The sequence below is a fragment of the Nelumbo lutea genome, chromosome 2 (assembly GCF_056320005.1).
Source record: "Nelumbo lutea isolate HS-2025 chromosome 2, American lotus-T2T, whole genome shotgun sequence".
Lineage (NCBI taxonomy): Eukaryota > Viridiplantae > Streptophyta > Magnoliopsida > Proteales > Nelumbonaceae > Nelumbo > Nelumbo lutea.
In genome coordinates this window covers 18,179,126-18,198,621 of record NC_142685.1, presented here as the reverse complement: position 1 = coordinate 18,198,621, position 19,496 = coordinate 18,179,126, and the positions used below count along the sequence as shown (strand labels likewise).

Genomic DNA, 19,496 nt, shown 5'->3' with positions numbered 1-19,496 from the left:
TAATTTAAACTTTTTTTCTTATTTTTTAGTTTTTCTCTTAAGTTTCAGTTTTAAATATATTTTTATATATTATTTAAAAAAGAAGGTTTTCAAAATACCTGTAAATAATTATATTAAGAATCAAAAGTGATACAATAGATATTGATACTTTGAACCTTATTATTGAATATATCTCTTGTATGCTATTTTTAGGGTAAATTGCATATCAGTAGTTCAGTACATTATAATTTGGGTTAGTTTCATTTTAACACCCGAACTTTAAAATATGTCATTATCGTGCTTGAACTCTTGAAAATTATCAATTAGTATTTATTGTTGCAGTTTATTAGTTATCTGTATTATATACATGATAATATGTGTGGTTTAATTTTAAAAAAAAAATATTAAAATTATCCTTTTAATATTTTTAAGACTGTTTACCTTGATTGTCTTTCTTAGGGATTAGGGCTGTTCATAACAAGACCCAAACCGACCAAACCGATCCGATCCAATCCAAGTTGGCCGGTTTTTTTCTCACCAGTCGGTTTTGGGTTACAAAAAAAACATAAACCAACTTAGATATTATATATAATATTTCAGATATTATATATATATATGATATATTTCAATTTTACTATATATATATTTCAGTTTTAATATATATTTCAGATATATATTTATATATATATATATATACATATTAGCTTTATTTCAGAAATATACATATTATATATATATAATTTCTGATATATAAAATATCAGTTTTAATCCATCAAATCATTTTTAATTTTCAAGCATCTAACCTTTGCCTTTTTAGACTTGAATCCTTTACCGTTCATACCGAGAGAATCATTCACAAAACCGATCCAAACCGATCAGGTCGGTTTTACTTAGTACTGGGTCAATTTCGATTTCATTTCTAAGTAAACCAACCAGGTCGGGTCGGTTGAAAAAATACCAATAAACTGACTCAACCCGACCTATGAACAGCCCTATTAGGGATGGTAAGAATTACTCGCCTTTTCTAACAATAACAATAGTCTAAACCCTCTTCTCCAACAATGATAACAAAAAAGGATTACAATGATAGCAGTCTAAATCCCTCTTCTCCAACAATGTTTTTCAGTATAACTTATCCAAAGAAAAACACTAATTCTTCAATAAATGGTGTTACATAGGTGTTGATTCATCATTTTCACATTATGTGCAATCTATACATATAGAGACTTGCAAAAGTAGGCTTTGATTTATGTGCACGTTTTTCATTGGAGGAAACTTTATTTTAACGCTTCTCTCAACGGATAGGCATTTATTCACTGTTTTGCTGATGACTTGATGTACTTAATGGTGCCTAATGGCGCTTAAGTATCACTAAACGGGTTTATTATTGCTTTTTTTAATTCTGCAAATAAATCAAATACAAACGTTTAGTGAATAAATGCCCACGATTCTAAACATATACCAAGTTATAAACTCAAAGATAAAACACTAACAATGTGCAATGAGTTATAAAAGTAAAAACAACAAGCTGAAAAGTGAAAATACCAAATATGGGTCATTTGGCATCCTCTTACATGACATTAATTGGAAATATACATTGATGCATCAAAGAATAAGGATGGGCAAACAATTGGAAAAGATCATTGGCACACAATACGTAGAAGATCAAAATATATAAATACCAATGTAATAAAGGTAATAAAAGCTTAAGGCTCAGTTTGGAAGGAGTATAAATGCAAACATGTAGAGTGCAAAACCTTATTATATGTTATATTATTTTGTATGTATTTGCATTGTACATATTTGTTTTATATTTCTTCCAAACTGAGCCTTAGGAAAGCATAGATGATAGCAAGTAAAAGTAGATTTAATGTATGTATTTTAAGAATGGACTCGAGGCTGAACCATTTTTCCCTCAGTATTGCAGGTCAGCTGTTCAACCCAAAGATGGATCAGCCCATGGCATGTCATCATGCACACACACACATTTAGACTATATAATTATATTATTCATACAATACAATATAATTGAAATGATAACCATTTCATTGGAGTCATCCTCTGTATTAGGGTGTCTACAGTCCGGCTCACTCTATTTTGAAGAATATTTTAAACTAAATAAATAAAAAAATTATGATCTGGAAAATTCTCAAATCATACCAAACCATTTTAGTATAGAAATCAAATAAGACTAGATTATTTTATTATGGTCTGGCCTGGTTTCTAATACAGTTTGGAACACTCTATTGGGCTTAACTCAATTAGAAAGCCCAAATAACATATATATACCTGCATAAATATTAAATATAATTCAAATGTCAAATATAAGTACGCTCACAATTTCTTGAACACAAGCATGGCTTTGGACATCTTATTATAAGTTAAAATCAAAATAATAATAAATATAATTCAAATATCAAATTGAATCTTTTGACCGGAGATTATGTTTAATTGTTTTGTTTGATTAGGTGTTTAATGGTTAATAGTTTCAAATCTTATTATATTTACTTAATAAAGAGTTATGTAATATGTTTAAATGTTAAATGCATACTTCTCTCTCTCTGGTCCAATTCCGTGGTCTGGACCATATAATGAATACCTCTAATTTGCATTTCAACCCAATTTCCATCTCTTTCTCCCACGTAGTTCCACCTGTGTCCATGGTATTGGCTTGTGTTGGCCAATACTACACTCCCTATTTCTCTATGACTTCAAAATCAAATCTATTTTATATCTCTCTCATTATTTCATTAATTCCCATATTCAAATTCGGGTTTATTTCGTTGAGTAGCTCCCATTATCTTTCCTCATTATTAATTATTTATTTAAGTCATTAATTTTAATTTTAATTTATTTCTTTAATTGGTTCCATTGTCGTGATGAATGAAAGTTGCCCTTAGGAGAATTGTAAAAAAAAAAACAAAAGACTGCCATTGTCTCTCCTCATTAACTTATGCCATTGAATCTATCCTCCCAATAGCTCCACTGAATTCCAGAGTTAAATCCAAAAATGTTACAAAAAGAGAATAACAGACTACGATTTTAAGTTGAGAGACAACAAATCTATCACCCCGTTCCCCTTCAACTACTTGTAATAATCCCATGATTTCTAATTAAATTTTAATTTACATTTTCTCTTATTGTCACAAGCCTATTAACAAATTTTAAATAACTCATTATAAAATTTAAGTTATATTCGATCATTTTTCAACATTTTCTGTTTACCTAAGAAACATTTTTCAACTGTTTCCTGGTAGTTCATATTTCACATAAATTATACATGTTTTTTATGTTTATATACCCCGTTAGTCATCTAAAAGCTAAATATAATGTCATTAATATAACTTTTGGGATTTATTTTAGTTATCCCAATGTATCCTAATTATTTCACCATATATTTTGTCTTAGTTTAATTTAGGTATTGATTTGATAATCCAGAACTACTTTGAATCTACTAGGACAAAACATGTGCAGCAGGCTATGCATCTGATTACAAATAAACACATTAATAACCTGTACTGTTTGTTACAAGATTGGTGGTAATTGGTATGTTCTTTTAGGTGACTGTGCCTTGGGGATGTACAGTATGTTATACCTATCTTCTTATTTTTAGGGAATCTAAAGTAATCATGAATGTGTCAGGATTTACTACAAATAAATGAGACTTGACATCTTACAAGCAAAAACTCTGTTGTGTATATTGGAAATATCTCCTCTACCTCTACACGTATATTAAATTCATAAGAGATGTTCCCAATGTGCTACTGAATTTCTCTGATTGCAAAGGGTGTACAGAGTCGGGGAATCCCATTGTCAAATAAAGGCATATGATGCTAATCTAGTCTCTTAAATAACAAGCCAAAAGTCGATCTTCATCATCAGCCAACCTGATAAGACCCGATTATAACTAACAGGCCCTAATAACTTAGAAATTTTATTTAATAAACTTGATGGTTGAGCCGTTGAAGTTAAAATCTTAGATTTATTTATTATTATTATTTTTTTTTGTTTCAAAAATTTTAGACCAAAGTTTTTAAAACCGGATCAGACAGGGAACTGTTCTGGGTCTGGTCTTGGGTCAAATGGTCCGACCATTTGGTCTGAATGGATGGCTCACTCCAACAGAAAAATTAAAAATTAAAAAAAAACATAAATTGGTCAAAAAATATTATTCGGATTAACAATTCAACTGCCTGGATCAGTGGTTCACTAACTAAATCAATGATTTTGGAGTAAAATGGAACTGATAAGGTGACGGACCTGGTTTTTCTGGTTCGATGATCCCATCCGGTCTGATTTTGAAAACCATGTTTTAAACATATTATTTGGAGATGATACTCTTAAAAAAAGAAAGAATAAATCAAAGAAATAAAAGATTCTATGAATCTGGATTTCTTATCCACATAATGGGCCTCACAAGTCACATCCACCCTATAGAATTTGCAGTCATGCATTGAAAACATTTCCCTATTAATGAAAACATACAAATATATATAGGAGATGTTCCCGATGTATATGTGCAAATTGCTGTGAGGACCCTTCCTTGGGGCAAAAATCTAAACACGCATTTACATAGGTGGTCTTTTATGATTTGGGCCACTCCCATGCCCCATATAACAGGGCAGGGTCAGTTCTGTTAGACCGAGCTAGCTTCTTGACAGCTCTACCAACTAAATTCATTCATTGATACACACACCACAATCTACAAGTCTTATGGGCTCAACGCAAAATTTATCCTTAAGGTTGTATTTGATTGCAGTACAATTATATTTGCATTAATATAAATGCAAATGAAAAAAATATAAATTCTTATTTAATTTTGTTTTGGATTTTACTTTATTTTGCTTTATATCTTAATTTACTTTATTTATATTGCAATCAAACAAAATAAATTAAAGTTTGAAATAAAAACAGGTCAGAATTTACATTCAAATCATTTGCACTGCCATAGTTTTGCATCAATACAAATTTATTTGTATTGTAACCAAACACAGCCTAATTAGTAAAATCCAACAAGTAGTTGGAGGATATAAAGCTTTTAATTCCCCCAAGTGGTATTGCTATTAGACTGCATTTGTTTGCGATGAAAATATGGACCAGTGTAATTAAACATTCTGATCCCTATTTATCAGTCGTGTAAATCGATGTAAAACTCCACTCACGATAGAATTTAGCATTGATAAAATCAATGTAAATATAACATTGATAAAATCGATATAAATATTTACATCAATAAGTCACTTTACAACAATTCACAACTTTTAACCGATGGTGCTGAACTCCATCAAACACAGCAATATTTTCCAGCCAGTTTTCTCGTTTGGCGGGTTTGAGGTTGGTATGGTCTTGTTAGGTTTCTACTGTGTCCTATGTTTCCTTGTTGTTTAGCTTCGTTTCAGTTTGTTCTGTGGTTGTTTGTGGTCGCATTTTTTTGTTTGTATCTGTGGGTTGTTTCTTGTTTCTAGTTGGAACATGGATGATGATTATAATCTGTTGTTTGTTTCTGAAATGAAAATGAATTTCACAAAAAATGAAAAGGAATTTATTACTAAGATTTCCCTTAATTACCCTAGTTATCTCGTGTTATTTAGTTGTTTGACCAGGTTGTTGCCCATACTAAGTGATGTAGCGCGATCCGGGCACTCCTAGTTGACCGTTGACTGGCTCCTTACTGGCAACGAACGGCACCTGAGAAGATAAAAGGAAAGATTCCCGGGGATTTACCCGGTGGGAATACTCCGATGCTTAAGTTAGTACTGTGTATGGGAAGTTAAGGGAAAAACGAAGGCTAAGAGTGGAGGTCGCGCAGTTTTCCTGTACTCAAGAGATTTGAGGTTCCAAGCAGAAGTTTCTCCTTTGCCCTAAGGGCTTTTATAGGGGCGCTCCTTGGGAGATCGGACATAACCGTCACTGGGCCTCCTGCCACAGCCGTTACCTGCCAGGGTTGTGCAGGTGACCGCAGGTGACCGTTGTGACGTACTCCTTACCCAAGCGAGTGACACATCTCCAAAGTGACAGGCACGCCTCCACCTACTGAGAGACGTGGGCACAGACTATCGAAAGGACAGGGATTGCGCCATCAGTAAGGGATATGGCGCAGTCTGATTGGTACGGCCTGTCAGATAGAAGCTTCCTGTGGAATACTCGTGTGACCCACTCACGAGCTACTTTGCTGTGAGCTCGGAATACTTCAGGAGTACCCTTAGTAGAATTAGTCCTCGGGATGACTTGTCTGCTTGGGAGTTCGGGCGAGCCAGTTTTCTTAGCTTGCGAGCTGAATTTACCTCGGAATATCCCTTTGGAGGTAGCTCGGGGAACCTAGAGCTTGCGTCGTGGCGAGCTGCTTTATGGGCCCGTTACTTAGCTATACCGGGCCACAATGCTGAGCTATCGCTTACATCGGGTCAGTGTCCACGCGTCGTCGTTTCATAGATCGGGTCAAATCATCCTTCATCAATTGCCCCCCACTCCTCGGGCTAAGAGTATTGCCTTAGCGCAGGGAGTTTATAAAGCGCAATGGACTGATTTGACCAAAATTCAAACTTGATTGACTACCCTCATTAAATGCATTCGCGGGAATCAAGAGATCTTCTGTCTTCCCTGACTTTTCGGATTCCAAAAACGTGCTGAGGTGGCCTTTAATTCCAAACGCCGTGCGGCTGTGACTACCTCAATCGTGGAAGATGTGCCGCCAATCGCCTTCGGTTTTCAAAAGGCATGCGGTCAGGATATCTGCGGACCGCTGGATCTACTTTGATCTGGGTCGTCAATTTGTAAGGGCGGGGGCTATAAATAGGGGCCCCCCTCGAGCCCTATCTTTCGCCACGCCATCCTTTGGATTTTGAGGTCGCATACTTCGCCTAGCCTACTCGAGTTCTTCAGTCTGCTTCGTTCCGTCTTACTCTGGTGAGTCCCAATCGCCGTCAGCCATGTCTGGGTACCCACGCCATACCTACCACAGGGGCGATAGCCAGGATGATGATGCTCCCTCAAGCTCATGAGGAGCCTGGGAGCATATCCCGAAGGCTCGGGAAGCCTCTGGTGATACGGCATCTACTTCTAGGGGAAGGGAGCCTGATACCTTTGGCCCTTCCTTAATGACAACGGAGAGACTCAGGTCTCTGATCCGCTACTTTCGTCTCCCTAGGGACCTGGTTTATAGCCTCCCTACTAGCAACTTCCCCTGGGAGCGTGGTCTCAACGATATAGTGATCTTTCAAAAACAGCTGGAGGCTGCCTTGCATCTCCCCCTACACCCCTTGATAGTGGAGGTGCTGAATCATTTCAATGTCACTACTGACCAGATTCATCCCAACGTTGTTCGAAACATGGTTGGGACTATATCCTTGTGTCACGAGTACTACCTTCCTTTAGATCTTGATAATTTTGCTTCTATCCTTTGTATAAAGAATGCTGCTCCTAGGGTTCCTCCGGAGAGGCACTTTTATTACCTTTCCCCCCGTCGTGGCTATAAGCTCTTATACGAGCTGCCGAATAAGATTCCCGCTTGGAAGCGGGACTACTTTGTGGTCTGTAACCCCGAGGGGTGGCCCTTTCCCGCTGCTTGGAGGGGCACTATCCAGGACCAGGGCCTGAGCTGGACCCTGTCCCGGGCGTAGGTAGGCTTCCATTGCTCGGACTACTTAGCCGAGGAGAAGCTCGTGCAAGCAGGCTTGAGCCCAGGTAGGTCGGTCTTTTAGGTCGCGTAGTGCCTTGTGACTTGTGTACACATGCATTTTGTTTATTGTTGGACTAATACCGTGTGGTATTGTGGCAGCCATCATGTCTAGTGCCAATTCGCGTTGCCTTCTCTCAGGCAGCCAGAGATGCCAAGTGAAGAGGACGCACCCCGACTTCGGGAAGCACTAAATTCAGGTCTGCAGAGTCGGTCCTGCCCTCTCCTTCGCCCGAGGTTCCGATGCCCCCTCTTGAGGGGACTAGTGGGACTAACCCTGGGGGAAGCGAGCTCCCCCAGCCAGGGGAGGTATCCTTCAACCCCCTTCAGCCCCGTCCTTACCCCCGATTCCCAGTGGGAAACTGGGAAGCTGTAAATGATTATCTGGTAGCCCACCGGAGGAGCCAAAAGACGGTTACCAATGATGAAATCGCTTAGTGGGGAAACATGGAGCCCGGGGATCTATCCGCGTTCGCCTCTGTTCACTGCATTGTGGTAAGTGACCTTTTTCCCTCTTCTTCTCTTGTTTTGCCCTTTTCCACTGTCTTCTGATCTTTCTTTCTTGTCGATAGATAAATTCTACCATCCATGCCATGGCTCTCCAGACGCACATCCACCACGTTGACGCCCTCGACCAGCGTGCTACCAACCAGAAGCTCCAGGTCGAGCTCGACCGATCCGGGGTGAGCTCCATCACACCCGTAAGGGGAGCGAGTCTCAAGAGCTGCTTGTCCATGACCAAGAAGCTCAAATCGCTCGGTTTACTGAAGAGAGCGCACGCTATAGGGAGGAATCGTCAAGGATGGCGGGGGAGAGGGAGCTTCTCAGGCAGTAGGTGCGGGACTTGGAGTCCACTCTTCTAAACCGGACCCGAAACTTTGATCAGATGGTGGAGGCTGAGCGAGAGAAAGCGGTCTAGGATTTTAAAGACTCCCAGGAATTTCATGACCTCCAGGCGGAGTATGGTTCGGGTTCATACCGCTCAGGGTTTAAGCACTACCGGTGGCTGGTTCGGAAGAAGTTCTCTGGGCTCAACCTCGACAACATTACTATGAAGGGTCTATCTCCCGAGACAATGGACCAGGCGGATGAAGAGGAGTCTGATTCTCCGGAGGATGAGGAGGCGGATTCTTGAGGTGGCGTTTCTCTGGGCTTCTGTGGCTTCTGGGTGTCGTAAACCCAGTCTTTCACAAGTTTTCAATTGGGCGGTTGTGCCCTATGATGATGGAACCTTTCCCGAGCTGTTTAGCTCGGTTACTGCACTTGTCATTTTTCTTTTATTTTTTTCTTTTTTTTGCCAGTGAAAGTTTCTTCCTTCTTCTGAGTATGATGGACTCTCTTTATTTTTACTAAAGCAATCTTATCATTTGAGTTGTTAAAGTTACATACTTGAAGGAGGGCTCTTTGGTAGGCGTTATCCCGATTTGTCATGTTCAAGGCCTCTGTGTTATATCACGGAGTGATTACAACGTACGTTCGAGCTAAGCATTGGTTGGCTATTTCTCAGTTCGACCAACGTATCGGGACGAGCTATGCTTCGCAGGGTTTAAACCTGAGCTATTTACGCTTTTAATATTTCATACCTTGCCTTCGTCACTAAAGTATCTTTTCTTCACACCGAGGCCTTTGTTAGCTCGGTGTTTTGGCCCTTAGGCTTTGGGAGGGACCCGTAGTCCGCTCCTAGATTTCTCCCAGGCCGAAGTGGCAACTGGGGTCTTCTTATGCCGAGGTCATGTTAGCTCGGTATTCTGGCCCTTAGGCTTTGGGAGGGACCCGTAGTCCGCTCTTGGATTTCTCCTAAGCCGAAGTGGCAATTGGGGGCTTTTTGTGCCGAGGTCATGTTAGCTCGGTATTCTGTCCCTTAGGCTTTGGAAGGGACGCGTGGTCCGCTTGATTTTTACAGGTAATATTGTCTCAGGTTGACGATATTCCATGCTCGAAGTACTTGTTTCCCTTCGAGGGTCTCGAGCTCATAGGTTCCTTCCCCGAGGACTCGTTTCACTCGATAAGGACCTTCCTAGTTGGACCCGAGTTTGCCAGCACCGGGCTCAGGCACCATAACTTTACAAAGGGCTAGGTCGCCAACACAGAGGTTTCGCTTCTTGAACCTGGCGTTATAGTACCGAGCTACCCTCTGCTGGTATGCTGCGGTCCTAATGTATGTGAGGTCCCTTACTTCGTCAAATAGGTCGAGGTTGGTACGTAGCTCATCTTCCTTTGTTTGATCATTGTATGCTTCCAGGCGCAACGTAGATACTTCGATCTCTGCGGGAATCACTACATCAGTGTCGTAGGTGAGATTGAAGGGTGTTTCTCCCATGGCGGTCTTCTTCATGGTTCGTTGGCCCATAGGACACTGGGTAGTTCATCTGCCCACAATCCTTTAGCTCGGTCTAGCTGTGCCTTTAGTCCGCGGAGGATGGCTCTGTTCGTGACTTCTGCCTGACCGTTTGCTTGAGGGTGCGCGACTGAAGTAAAGTTATGTTGGATCCCCATGTCTTGGCACCAATCTTGAAATTTGATGTCCTCAAACTGTTTGCCATTATCGAAAATCAATACCCGAGGTAGTCCGAAGTGGCATACGATACTCTTCCAAAAGAAGTTTTGGACATTTCGGGTTGTGATCGTCACGAGGGGCTCGACTTCTACCCACTTGGTAAAATAGTCCACCTCCACTACTAAGAAATTTCTTCCACCTGTTGCTGGCGGGAATGGCCCGAGTAGATCGATGCCCCATTGCACAAAGGGCCACGGACTGGTGAGATACTTGAGGTCGGCAGCGGGTCGGTGGTGAATATTGGCATGTCTCTAACATTTGTCACATTTTCTGATGAGTTCAATGGCGTCTGCCTTCATTGTTGGCCAATAATACCCTTGCCGAAACGCTTTCTGGGCAAAGGCCCTGCCCCCCCAAGTGTCCGCCACACAGACCCTCATGAGTTTCACGGAGTACGATCTCGGCTTCAGTAGGTCACAGGCAACGCAGGTAGGGGAGTGTATAGGATCTCCTGTATAGCCGCTCGTCTATCATAACGTATTTAGCTGCCTGCGTTGCACCCTTCTAGCTGCATTGCGATCTGCAGGGAGGGTCCCGTGTAACAAGAAGCTCATGAGTGACCTCCTCTACCCCCCCTGAGAATGCTAGGCCGAGACAGGTCTTCTATGTACACGGTTCTCATGGTGATATCGCTAGTGCTGGCTAACTTGGACGGGGCATCGACCTCGGCATTCTCCGACCTAGGGATCCGTCTGATGAAGTGTGATTGGAAGTCGAGCAGGGCCTCTCTGACTTTGGCTAAGTAGGCGACCATGGTTGGCTCGCGAGCTTCATATTCACCCGTGACCTGGTTGACTACGAGCTGGGAGTCACTGTAGATAACAATGTGCTTGGCTTTTACTTCTCTGGCTAAGGTTAGTCCGGCAATCAGCGCCTCATATTCTGCTTCATTGTTGGATGCCTCGAACTCAAAGCATAGCGCGTACTCCAGTTTCATGCCGCTTGGGCCGTGCAGAACTATTCCGGCACCGCTGCCCTATTGGTTCGAGGAGCCATCTACGTGAAGGATCCAAGCTCTTCATCCCAGCTCGCGGTTAGCCGAGCTAGGAGAGGTGCCACACTGGCTACTACTTCACGGGGTTCGGACTCGACCGATCCGGGAGCTTCGGGCTCAACCGAGGTGGGAGCCTCGCACTCAACCGGACTAGGAACTTCGGAGCTGAATGTGCATTCGGCTATGAAATCTGCTAAGACTTGGGCCTTAATGACAGTTCGCGGCTTGTACTGGAGGTCATATTCGCTGAGCTCAATGGCCCACTTCGTTAAACGACCAGAGACCTCGGGTTTAAGCTATACTTGCCTCAGAGGTTTGTCGGTAAGGACGATAATAGTATGGGCTTGGAAGTACGGACGGAGCTTCCGAGCTGCAATCATCAATGCGTATGCTAGCTTTTCCATCTCCGGGTATCTCGTTTCTGCTCCCTACAATACTTTACTAACATAATAGATGGGTCGTTGGACCCGACCTACTTCCTTTATTAGTACCGAACTGACCACCCCGTCGCTCGCCGAGAGGTAGAGTTCTAAAACATCGCCCTCATCGGGTCGGATTAAGGTCGGCACACTAGTAAGGTATTCTTTGAGCTCGTTGAACGCGAGCTGGCAATCTTGGGTCCATTCAAACCCTTTGCTCTTTATTGCCTTAAAGAACGGCAGACAGCGGTCCGCCGAATTAGACATGAAATGGCTTAGGGCGGCTATGCAGCCATTCAACCTCTAAACTTCTTTCAGCTTTCGGGGTGGTTTCATGTCCAAGATGGCCTTAACCTTATCCGGGTTGGCTTCAATGCCGCGCCGGTTAACAATGTATCCTAGGAACTTACCCGAGGTTACACCGAACACACTTGTTTGGATTCAATCTCATATTAAACTTACGCAAAATTTAAAAAATAGAACGCAAGTCTTGTATTAATTCATGTGAGAATTGAGTTTTGACGACCATGTCGTCCACATAGCATTCTACTTTTCTGCCAATTAATGGCGTAAACAATTTATTTACAAGCCTCTAAAAGGTTGCCCCTGCGTTTTTCAACCCGAAGGGCATAACCTTGTAACAGTAGAGGCCGAACTCTATGATGAAGGCAGTCTTTTCTTCGTCTGCCATGTCCATCTTGATCTGGTTATAGCCCGAATAGGCATCCAAGAAACTGAGCAACTCATGCCCTGAGGTCGCATCCACCAAATGGTCGATTCGGGGGAGCAGGAAGCAGCCTTTCGGGCAAGCCTGGTTCAGGTCGGTGTAGTCGACGCACATGCGCCACTTGCCGTTGGCCTTCTTTACCAGGACGGGGTTGGCTACCCAACTCGGGTATTGGACTTCTCTTATGAAGTTCATTGCAAGGAGCTTCTCGACTTCCTCGTCGACCGCTTTCCACCGTTCCGGGGCTAGGTTGTGTTTCTTCTGTCTAACGGGCCTAACTACAGGATCAGTGTTCAGCTTGTGAGTTATGAGTCCGGGCTAAATTTTGAAGTAAAAAAATTACTAGTTCGGATTATAGGGGCTCCTGGATGGAAGCGCCGATCTGGAGCATCCGAGTTGGGTCTGCTGTCGAGGTCGGGACCGCGATCGTTTCTTCCGTGGGCACGGCTCGCTCTTCGCCTTGCTTCGTGGGTCGCTCCAATTCAAGGTCATCAACTACCTTGGTCTTCCCCTTTAGGGCGGCAACGTAGTACTTGCGGGACTCAAGTTGGTCACCCCGCGCTACTTCCACTCCGAAGTCGGTTGGGAACTTCATAGCTAAATGGTAAGTGGATACCACCGCCCGTAGGACATGAGTGATCGGTTGACCTACTATGGCATTGTAGGGCGAGGGGGTCGCTACCACCAGGAAGTTGTGCTCGAATCTGGCCACACAAGGCCACGTGCCGACCTCTACAGGGACTGTTATTTTCCCAAGGGGTCGGACTTCTTCTCCGCTGAAGCCTACCAACGGAGTGTCTGCGGGATTCAAGTCGCTTCTCTGCAACTGGAGCTGGTCAAACACAGTTTGAAAAGTATGTCGGCCGAGCTGCCTGAGTTGACGAGTACGCACCTAACCTCGAAGTTGTTGATTCTCAACTTTATCACGAGTGCGTCGTCGTGGGGGTAATGGACCCCCCGCGCATCGTCTTCTGTGAAGAAAATCAACTCTTCTGCTCTTGGCCGCTTTGGGGGGTTCTGCTCCTCCCGGGTGACCTCACGAACCGACGTTCGAGCTGCCGCTGAAGTGCAACCCGCAACGATTGAACCTCCCACTATCATGTGGATAGTCCCCCGAACTGGCCTCTCCTCCGGAGGCTGTCTCTGCGATTGTTCGGTCGGCCTGCTGCTGGACTCGGGAGCGTCTCTACCGTGCTCCCCTTGCCGACCTGTTCTATTACTACTATTATTATTATTATTCTTATTTTGTACAAAGTTCCTCAAATATCCGCGATGGATGAGCTCCTTTATCTCATCGCGGAGGTTTTTACAACTCTCGGTATTGTGACCGTGGTCTTTATGAAAGCTACAATACAGATTCTTATTTCTATCATTGGGATTCCCCCTCAAACAGGGTGGCCACTTCACATACGGGGCATCCTTGATCGCCATCGGAATTTTGGCCAGCTTGGCATTCAATGGAGTGTAATCAGCTCGGTCTGGAGCAGGAGCTCGGAACAGCTGACCCGGCTTTGCACCCCGAGTTGTTTCCTTTTTTCTTCAGGTGTCCTCTTCACTGGGAGGTTCTTCGATCTTTCCTTTTTCGGGTGCACCCTCACCCTTCTGGTTGATCTCCTCTTCGGTGGCTATGAACTTATCCGCAAGTTTCAGAAACTCGGTTATGGTCGCGGGTTGGTTGACGACCATGTGCCACTTGAACTCTTTGTGCTTCACGCCCTTCTTGGTCGCTGCAAGGCGTACAGCGGGATCCAGGCGCGGTATCTGCATACAAGCGTCATTGATCCACTTGATATAACTCCTGGTGGACTCTCCCTCCCTTTGTGCTATGTTGAAGATGCTTTCTTTAGCTCGCGGGCACCGCTTGCTGGTGACAAAGTGGGACGTCAAGGCTTGTGCGAACTGCGCCCAACTTCTTATTGACCCGGGTGCCAAGTTCCGATACCACGTGCGGGCTGCTCCCCTAAACATAGTGGAGAAGGCCATGCACATGCACGACTCACTGGCTCGTGCCAGGTGCATCTGTGACTGAAAGGCATCTACATGTTCACTTGGGTAGAATGACCCGTCATACTTGTCAAGAGGGGGGAGCTTGAAATCCTTGGGCATCGGAACCGCCAGGAGTTCGGAAGATAGGGGGACGGAACTGAGAGAAGGGGAGCTTTGGCTTCGGCCGAGCCTACCTCTTCTTTGCCCAAGAGCTCGGGCAAACCGCAGGTGATAGATCGGCGAGCTCAGTGTTCGTGCTGCTCACTTCCGCGCTATCCAGAATAGTTTGCGCCGAGGGTAGCCCGGTCTGCTGGTGATGGCTACGGACGAAAGGGGCCTGCTTGGAGTCTGTTGCTAGGATTTTGAACCAGTTCTCAAGAATCGAGGTTCCACACTTCGACTGTCAGGGCAACGTTGACCGGCTGGGCCGGGGTCCTCCCGACCTGTCCACCCGCAACGAGATCGGGGTAGCCGGTCTCTCTCGGCTGTCGTGGGGGGAGGCTTGGTTTTTTTGGAGACTTTGGGGGGCCTATCCTCGGCCAGAGTGTTCGCTCTGGCGGCGAGACTTGGCTTGCTGCGAGGCTGGAGCTGAGGCTGTTGAAGCTAAGGTTGGGGCAGCTGGGGGAACTGCTGCTAATACTGGTACTAGGAGACCTAGTGCAGCACGTGCTGTTGATAGAGCTATAGTTGTTGGAACTGTTGCATTTGGGCCTGCATGGCTCTCATGCACTACATCAGGTCCTCCAGCTGGTTTGGGCCGACCACCGGGGGCACAACTGAAGGTTCGGTGAGCATCGTTCTGATTGTAGTAGGGAGTGGGGCCATGACAGGTGCCATTGTGAGAGGCACGTTCAAGCTGGGGATTCCGTCCGCTGAGAGAGGGGCGGTGAATTGTCCAATACAGACAGTAGGAAGCTGAGGTTGTTCCCTGGAGTTATCCATTTCCGTGCTTCGACCGACGTTGCTAGGGGAAGCCATGAATGTTGGATTGTTTCAAGGAAGAAGAAGGAACTGAAAGAGTTTAGAGGGAAAGGCCTTTTGAAGCGATTCCCACAGACCACACCAAATGATGTAGCACGATCCAGGCACTCCTAGCTGACTGCTGACTGGCTCCTTGCTGGCAATGAACGACACCTGAGAAGATGAAAGGAAGGATTCCCGGGGATTTACCCAATGGGAATACTCCGATGCTTAAGTTAGTACTGTGTATGGGAAGTTAAGGGAAAAACGAAGGCTAAGAGTGGAGGTAACGCAGTTTTCCTGTACTCGAGAGATTTGAGGTTCCAAGCAGAAGTTTCTCCTTTGCCCTAAGGGCTTTTATAGGGGCGCTCCTTGGGAGATCGGACATAACCGTCACTGGGCCTCCTGCCACAGCCGTTACCTGCCAGGGCTGTGCAGGTGACCGCAGGTGACCGTTGTGACGTACTCCTTACCCGAGCGAGTGACACATCTCCAAAGTGACAGGCACGCCTCCACCTACTGAGAGACGTGGGCACAGACTATCGAAAGGACAGGGACTGTGCCATCAGTAAGGGATATGGTGCAGTCTGATTGGTACGGCCTGTCAGATAGAAGCTTCCTGTGGAATACTCGTGTGACCCACTCACGAGCTACTTTGCTGTGAGCTCGGAATACTTCAGGAGTACCCTTAATAGAATTAGTGCTCGGGATGACTTGACTGCTTGGGAGTTCGGGCGAGCTGGTTTTCTTTACTTGCAAGCTGAAGTTGCCTCGGAATATCCCTTTGAGGGTAGCTCGAAGAACCCGGAACTTGCGTCGTGGCGAGCGACTTTATGGGCCCGTTACTTATCCGTAATAGGCCACAATGCTAAGTTATCACTTACATCGGGTCAGTATCCACGTGTTACCGTTTCATAGATCACCGTTTCATGAAGACATCATTGCCTTTTCTTGTTTGAAAATAATCAAATAAACGTATGTTAATAATGCAGCACTTTTTTTCTGCATTGATCTATTTCATGATCATTTTCATGCAAAAGTCACTCAAGACCATAGACTTGCTCTTGCCGACACTGTTCATAATTCAGAGCTTAATTGGGAGGTTCATTAGATGTCAATTACTGGTGAGTGGTGGTATCTACTCAAATCTTCCCAGGGCCAGTAGAACGAGTTCCGACCAAAGACAATGTTGATGAGCCCCATCCGCATGGCCCAGTCCCGAACTGACACGTGGCCACCAGATGAGGAGCCATGTGGGAACTCGATCGAGTGAATTGGGTGCAAAGTCCTGAGCTGACCATCGCTGTCCAAACCAGCTAGGGGTGATCACTCTTGGCCTGGCCCAACCCAGCCTAGTATCGCGTTAAGCCCATAAAATTCTGAGCCGGGCATGGAACCAACACTTCAAGCCCGGTTCAAGCCCAACAAGTAAGGAATTAAATGAGCCTCATTTCTTACTTTTGTGCAATGCACTTTTTTCATGTATTCTATGTATATGTTTGGCATCGATGCAGTTGCAGCAATGGTGCTGTTAATGTGTGGCTTGAAGTACCATTTCTTAGAAAATGGTGCATTTTTTTTTGTTTGGAATCATTGCTGCTAGGTAGAATATTTCCTGGAGCAACATCAACTTTTTCTGTTTGGTACCAATGCCTCAGGAAACGTTTTCTTCACTTCTACCCATTATCCACTGCCACATCACTGCCCTGTTGGCAGCAATGAGCTACACCTCTAGGAAACGCATTCGGATGAAGATGATGATGTTAATATTTGGGTATGGATCACCCAGTATTTAATTAATTATGGTATACTTTTAATAAAATAAATAGCAGTATTTGTTAACAGTATTTAACAGTAATTAGGGTATTTATCATTAATTCTGGTATTTAATTATTTTTCTAATAAAAATATTTATTAAAATAAAGTATTTCTTTTAGCTATCAATGTTTATTTAACTACAGTATTAAATTGCGATATTTTTTAATAATTACAGTATTTATGTCAATATTACGGTATTAAATGGTATTTACTATGGTATACCACTTAATAAATATGGTATTTATTTAACATTACGGTATTAAATGGTATACCCCTTAATAAATACTAAAATGGTAATTAAATCCATGAAATTATGGTGTTTATACCGTATATTGTAATTGATAAATACCATAATTAAATACATACCATTTTAGTAAATCCATGAAACTATGGTATTTATTTAATTATTGTGTTCAACTATTTAATTATGATATTTATTTAATTTCGAAATTTCAATTAGATATTTATTATTAATTCGGGTTTTTAACTAATTATTTTAACTAACACTATTTATTTAATTTTTTAACAGTATTCATTAACTAATTTCTGAAGATGTTCTTAATACATGACGGGAATGTCCGTGATGTGGGACGTTGTGTTAACAATCTTCAAACGACGTACACGCTCCCTATAAGAATTTTGAGATCCTCCATTGTCGTCATATTATCCTATGCTATATGCTATGCATTGCCACATATATCATCCGTAGAAGGCAATACGTCATTATATAGCTTGGCTGTTCGCAGTTAATGGATCTTACTAAAAGGGATGCAATTTGGGCTGGCCCAACCCAAGCTAGGGCCGACTTAACCCGCTTTTTTTAACAGGCTGGGCTTGTATTTCTAAATTCTAATCATTGGGCTTTCCTAGTTCCGGGTTTACCATGGGCTTAAACCCTTAGTGACCCAATCCGAGCCCAGTTATTACAGATTCACACACACATATATATATATATATGCGAAATGTATAAATTTTCTATGTAAAGATTTAAATTATTGATATAGTAAATAAATTCATACATCTTTTTAATCCATTTCGGCCCATCTAAATCTGATTGATCAATTTGAGCCTGATGGGACTGGCCCAACCCAAATATGTCAAATTTCAGTACGGGATGGCGGGTTGAACATATGAGGCTTGGCTGTGGGATTGGTCTGGGCCTGGACCTTCAGTTCAATGCTTAGGTTTGAGCCTGGGTGTACCTGGCCCAGCCCTCCCAAATTGTCAGATAATATGAAGTTGTACTTGTATATATGCTATGCGCTGTGCTGTGCGCACCTTCTTCCCGGAGAATGTATGAAGAAACGAAGCGACAGCAAGAAGAAATACAAAGAGATGCGGTAAAGCTTAAAGGAAGCACAGATATAATAATAATGTCGATATGATCTTACCGCAAAATGTATTGGGTAGTGTGTCCATAAGTTGAGGAGTCCTCCAACCCTGCATTATCCGGCGGGGGATGACCAGGGGATCCTCCACCAACTCTTCCACCCTTCGACCTTCCACGTGGTTCAGAATCGTCACCCGATTCTCCTCTGCTATGATCTCCATTGTCGGTTGGTACCCCACCACGCTATAACGTCCCTAACAATATTAAACGGAAAAAACGTCAGTCACAATGTCTGACTCTCCATAGAGGAAGACGGGATGGGCGGGATGGAAGCAAGGAGTCTGCTTTGTTACCAGAACGGATGACTGAGAGTCTTTCCCGAAGGAATCAAACACAAAGCTGGGAGCTTGTGGATCACTTTCCTCAACCAAGCAACGGTAGGCGAGCACCGGCGTCAGATGATCGGAGAATACGCAGCGATGCAGAGGTACGACGTTTGCTGTCTTCGTGGCCTCAACAAATTTCGTCTTCCCACTGGAAGCTGCCGCACAGCGGGAAGCTGCCACAACAGGAAACACCTGGCTAAGACGGAGATTTGACAGAGTAGGACGCGATGAGACTGATAGGAACGGAAATTCCATTTTTGAATTACGAGCGTTATCTGAAAATGGGCCGAGCTGGTATTGAAAACATGACGATTGACGGCCCCGGCGTGTATTAATTATTAAATTCAAAATAAATAAATACTGAATCATTTTTAATTATTTATCACTTGCTCTACTAAGTATAGCTCTGGCGCTGCACCGGCTCATTTAAGAGTACTGGCCAGAAATTAGAATGCATTTATGGTGGGTGGCCTGATCCATGTGGCTGTGCCATAGCCCATAGCTTCAAGCTTACAGCTTACTTTGTTCAGCACCTGTCGAGTGTCGACCATCACCACACCACATAATGTATTGGATTGACCAAACCCAACCCGAAAAAGCTGGATTGGTTTGAATGGGAGGTAAGTGAGGGTTAATGTTGATAAGTATGAACCTGAGAAGTTTAC

General features: G+C 43.6%; 1 protein-coding gene across 1 annotated transcript; it reads right to left on the bottom strand.

Moving 5' to 3' along the window:
* Nucleotides 1-1,129: 1,129 nt before the first annotated feature.
* LOC148868937 (anthranilate synthase alpha subunit 2, chloroplastic-like) lies at nucleotides 1,130-19,173 on the bottom strand. Its single transcript, XM_088973990.1, has 3 exons — nucleotides 18,799-19,173; nucleotides 18,507-18,699; nucleotides 1,130-1,381 (listed from the first exon to the last, which is right to left on the bottom strand). Exons 1-3 carry the CDS (start codon nucleotides 19,084-19,086, stop codon nucleotides 1,341-1,343), a joined length of 522 nt encoding a protein of 173 aa, XP_088830116.1. The 5' UTR covers nucleotides 19,087-19,173; the 3' UTR covers nucleotides 1,130-1,340.
* Nucleotides 19,174-19,496: the final 323 nt, after the last annotated feature.

Coding starts and splice junctions, on each gene's coding strand:
- LOC148868937 (XM_088973990.1), bottom strand. CDS start 19,086: ATGGAATTTCCGTTCCTATCAGTCTCATCGCGTCCTACTCTGTCAAAT. Junction 18,700..18,798: donor ACTCTCAGTCATCCGTTCTG/GTAACAAAGCAG, acceptor TAATATTGTTAG/GGACGTTATAGCGTGGTGGG. Junction 1,382..18,506: donor ACTACCCAATACATTTTGCG/GTAAGATCATAT, acceptor ATTTATTTGCAG/AATTAAAAAAAGCAATAATA.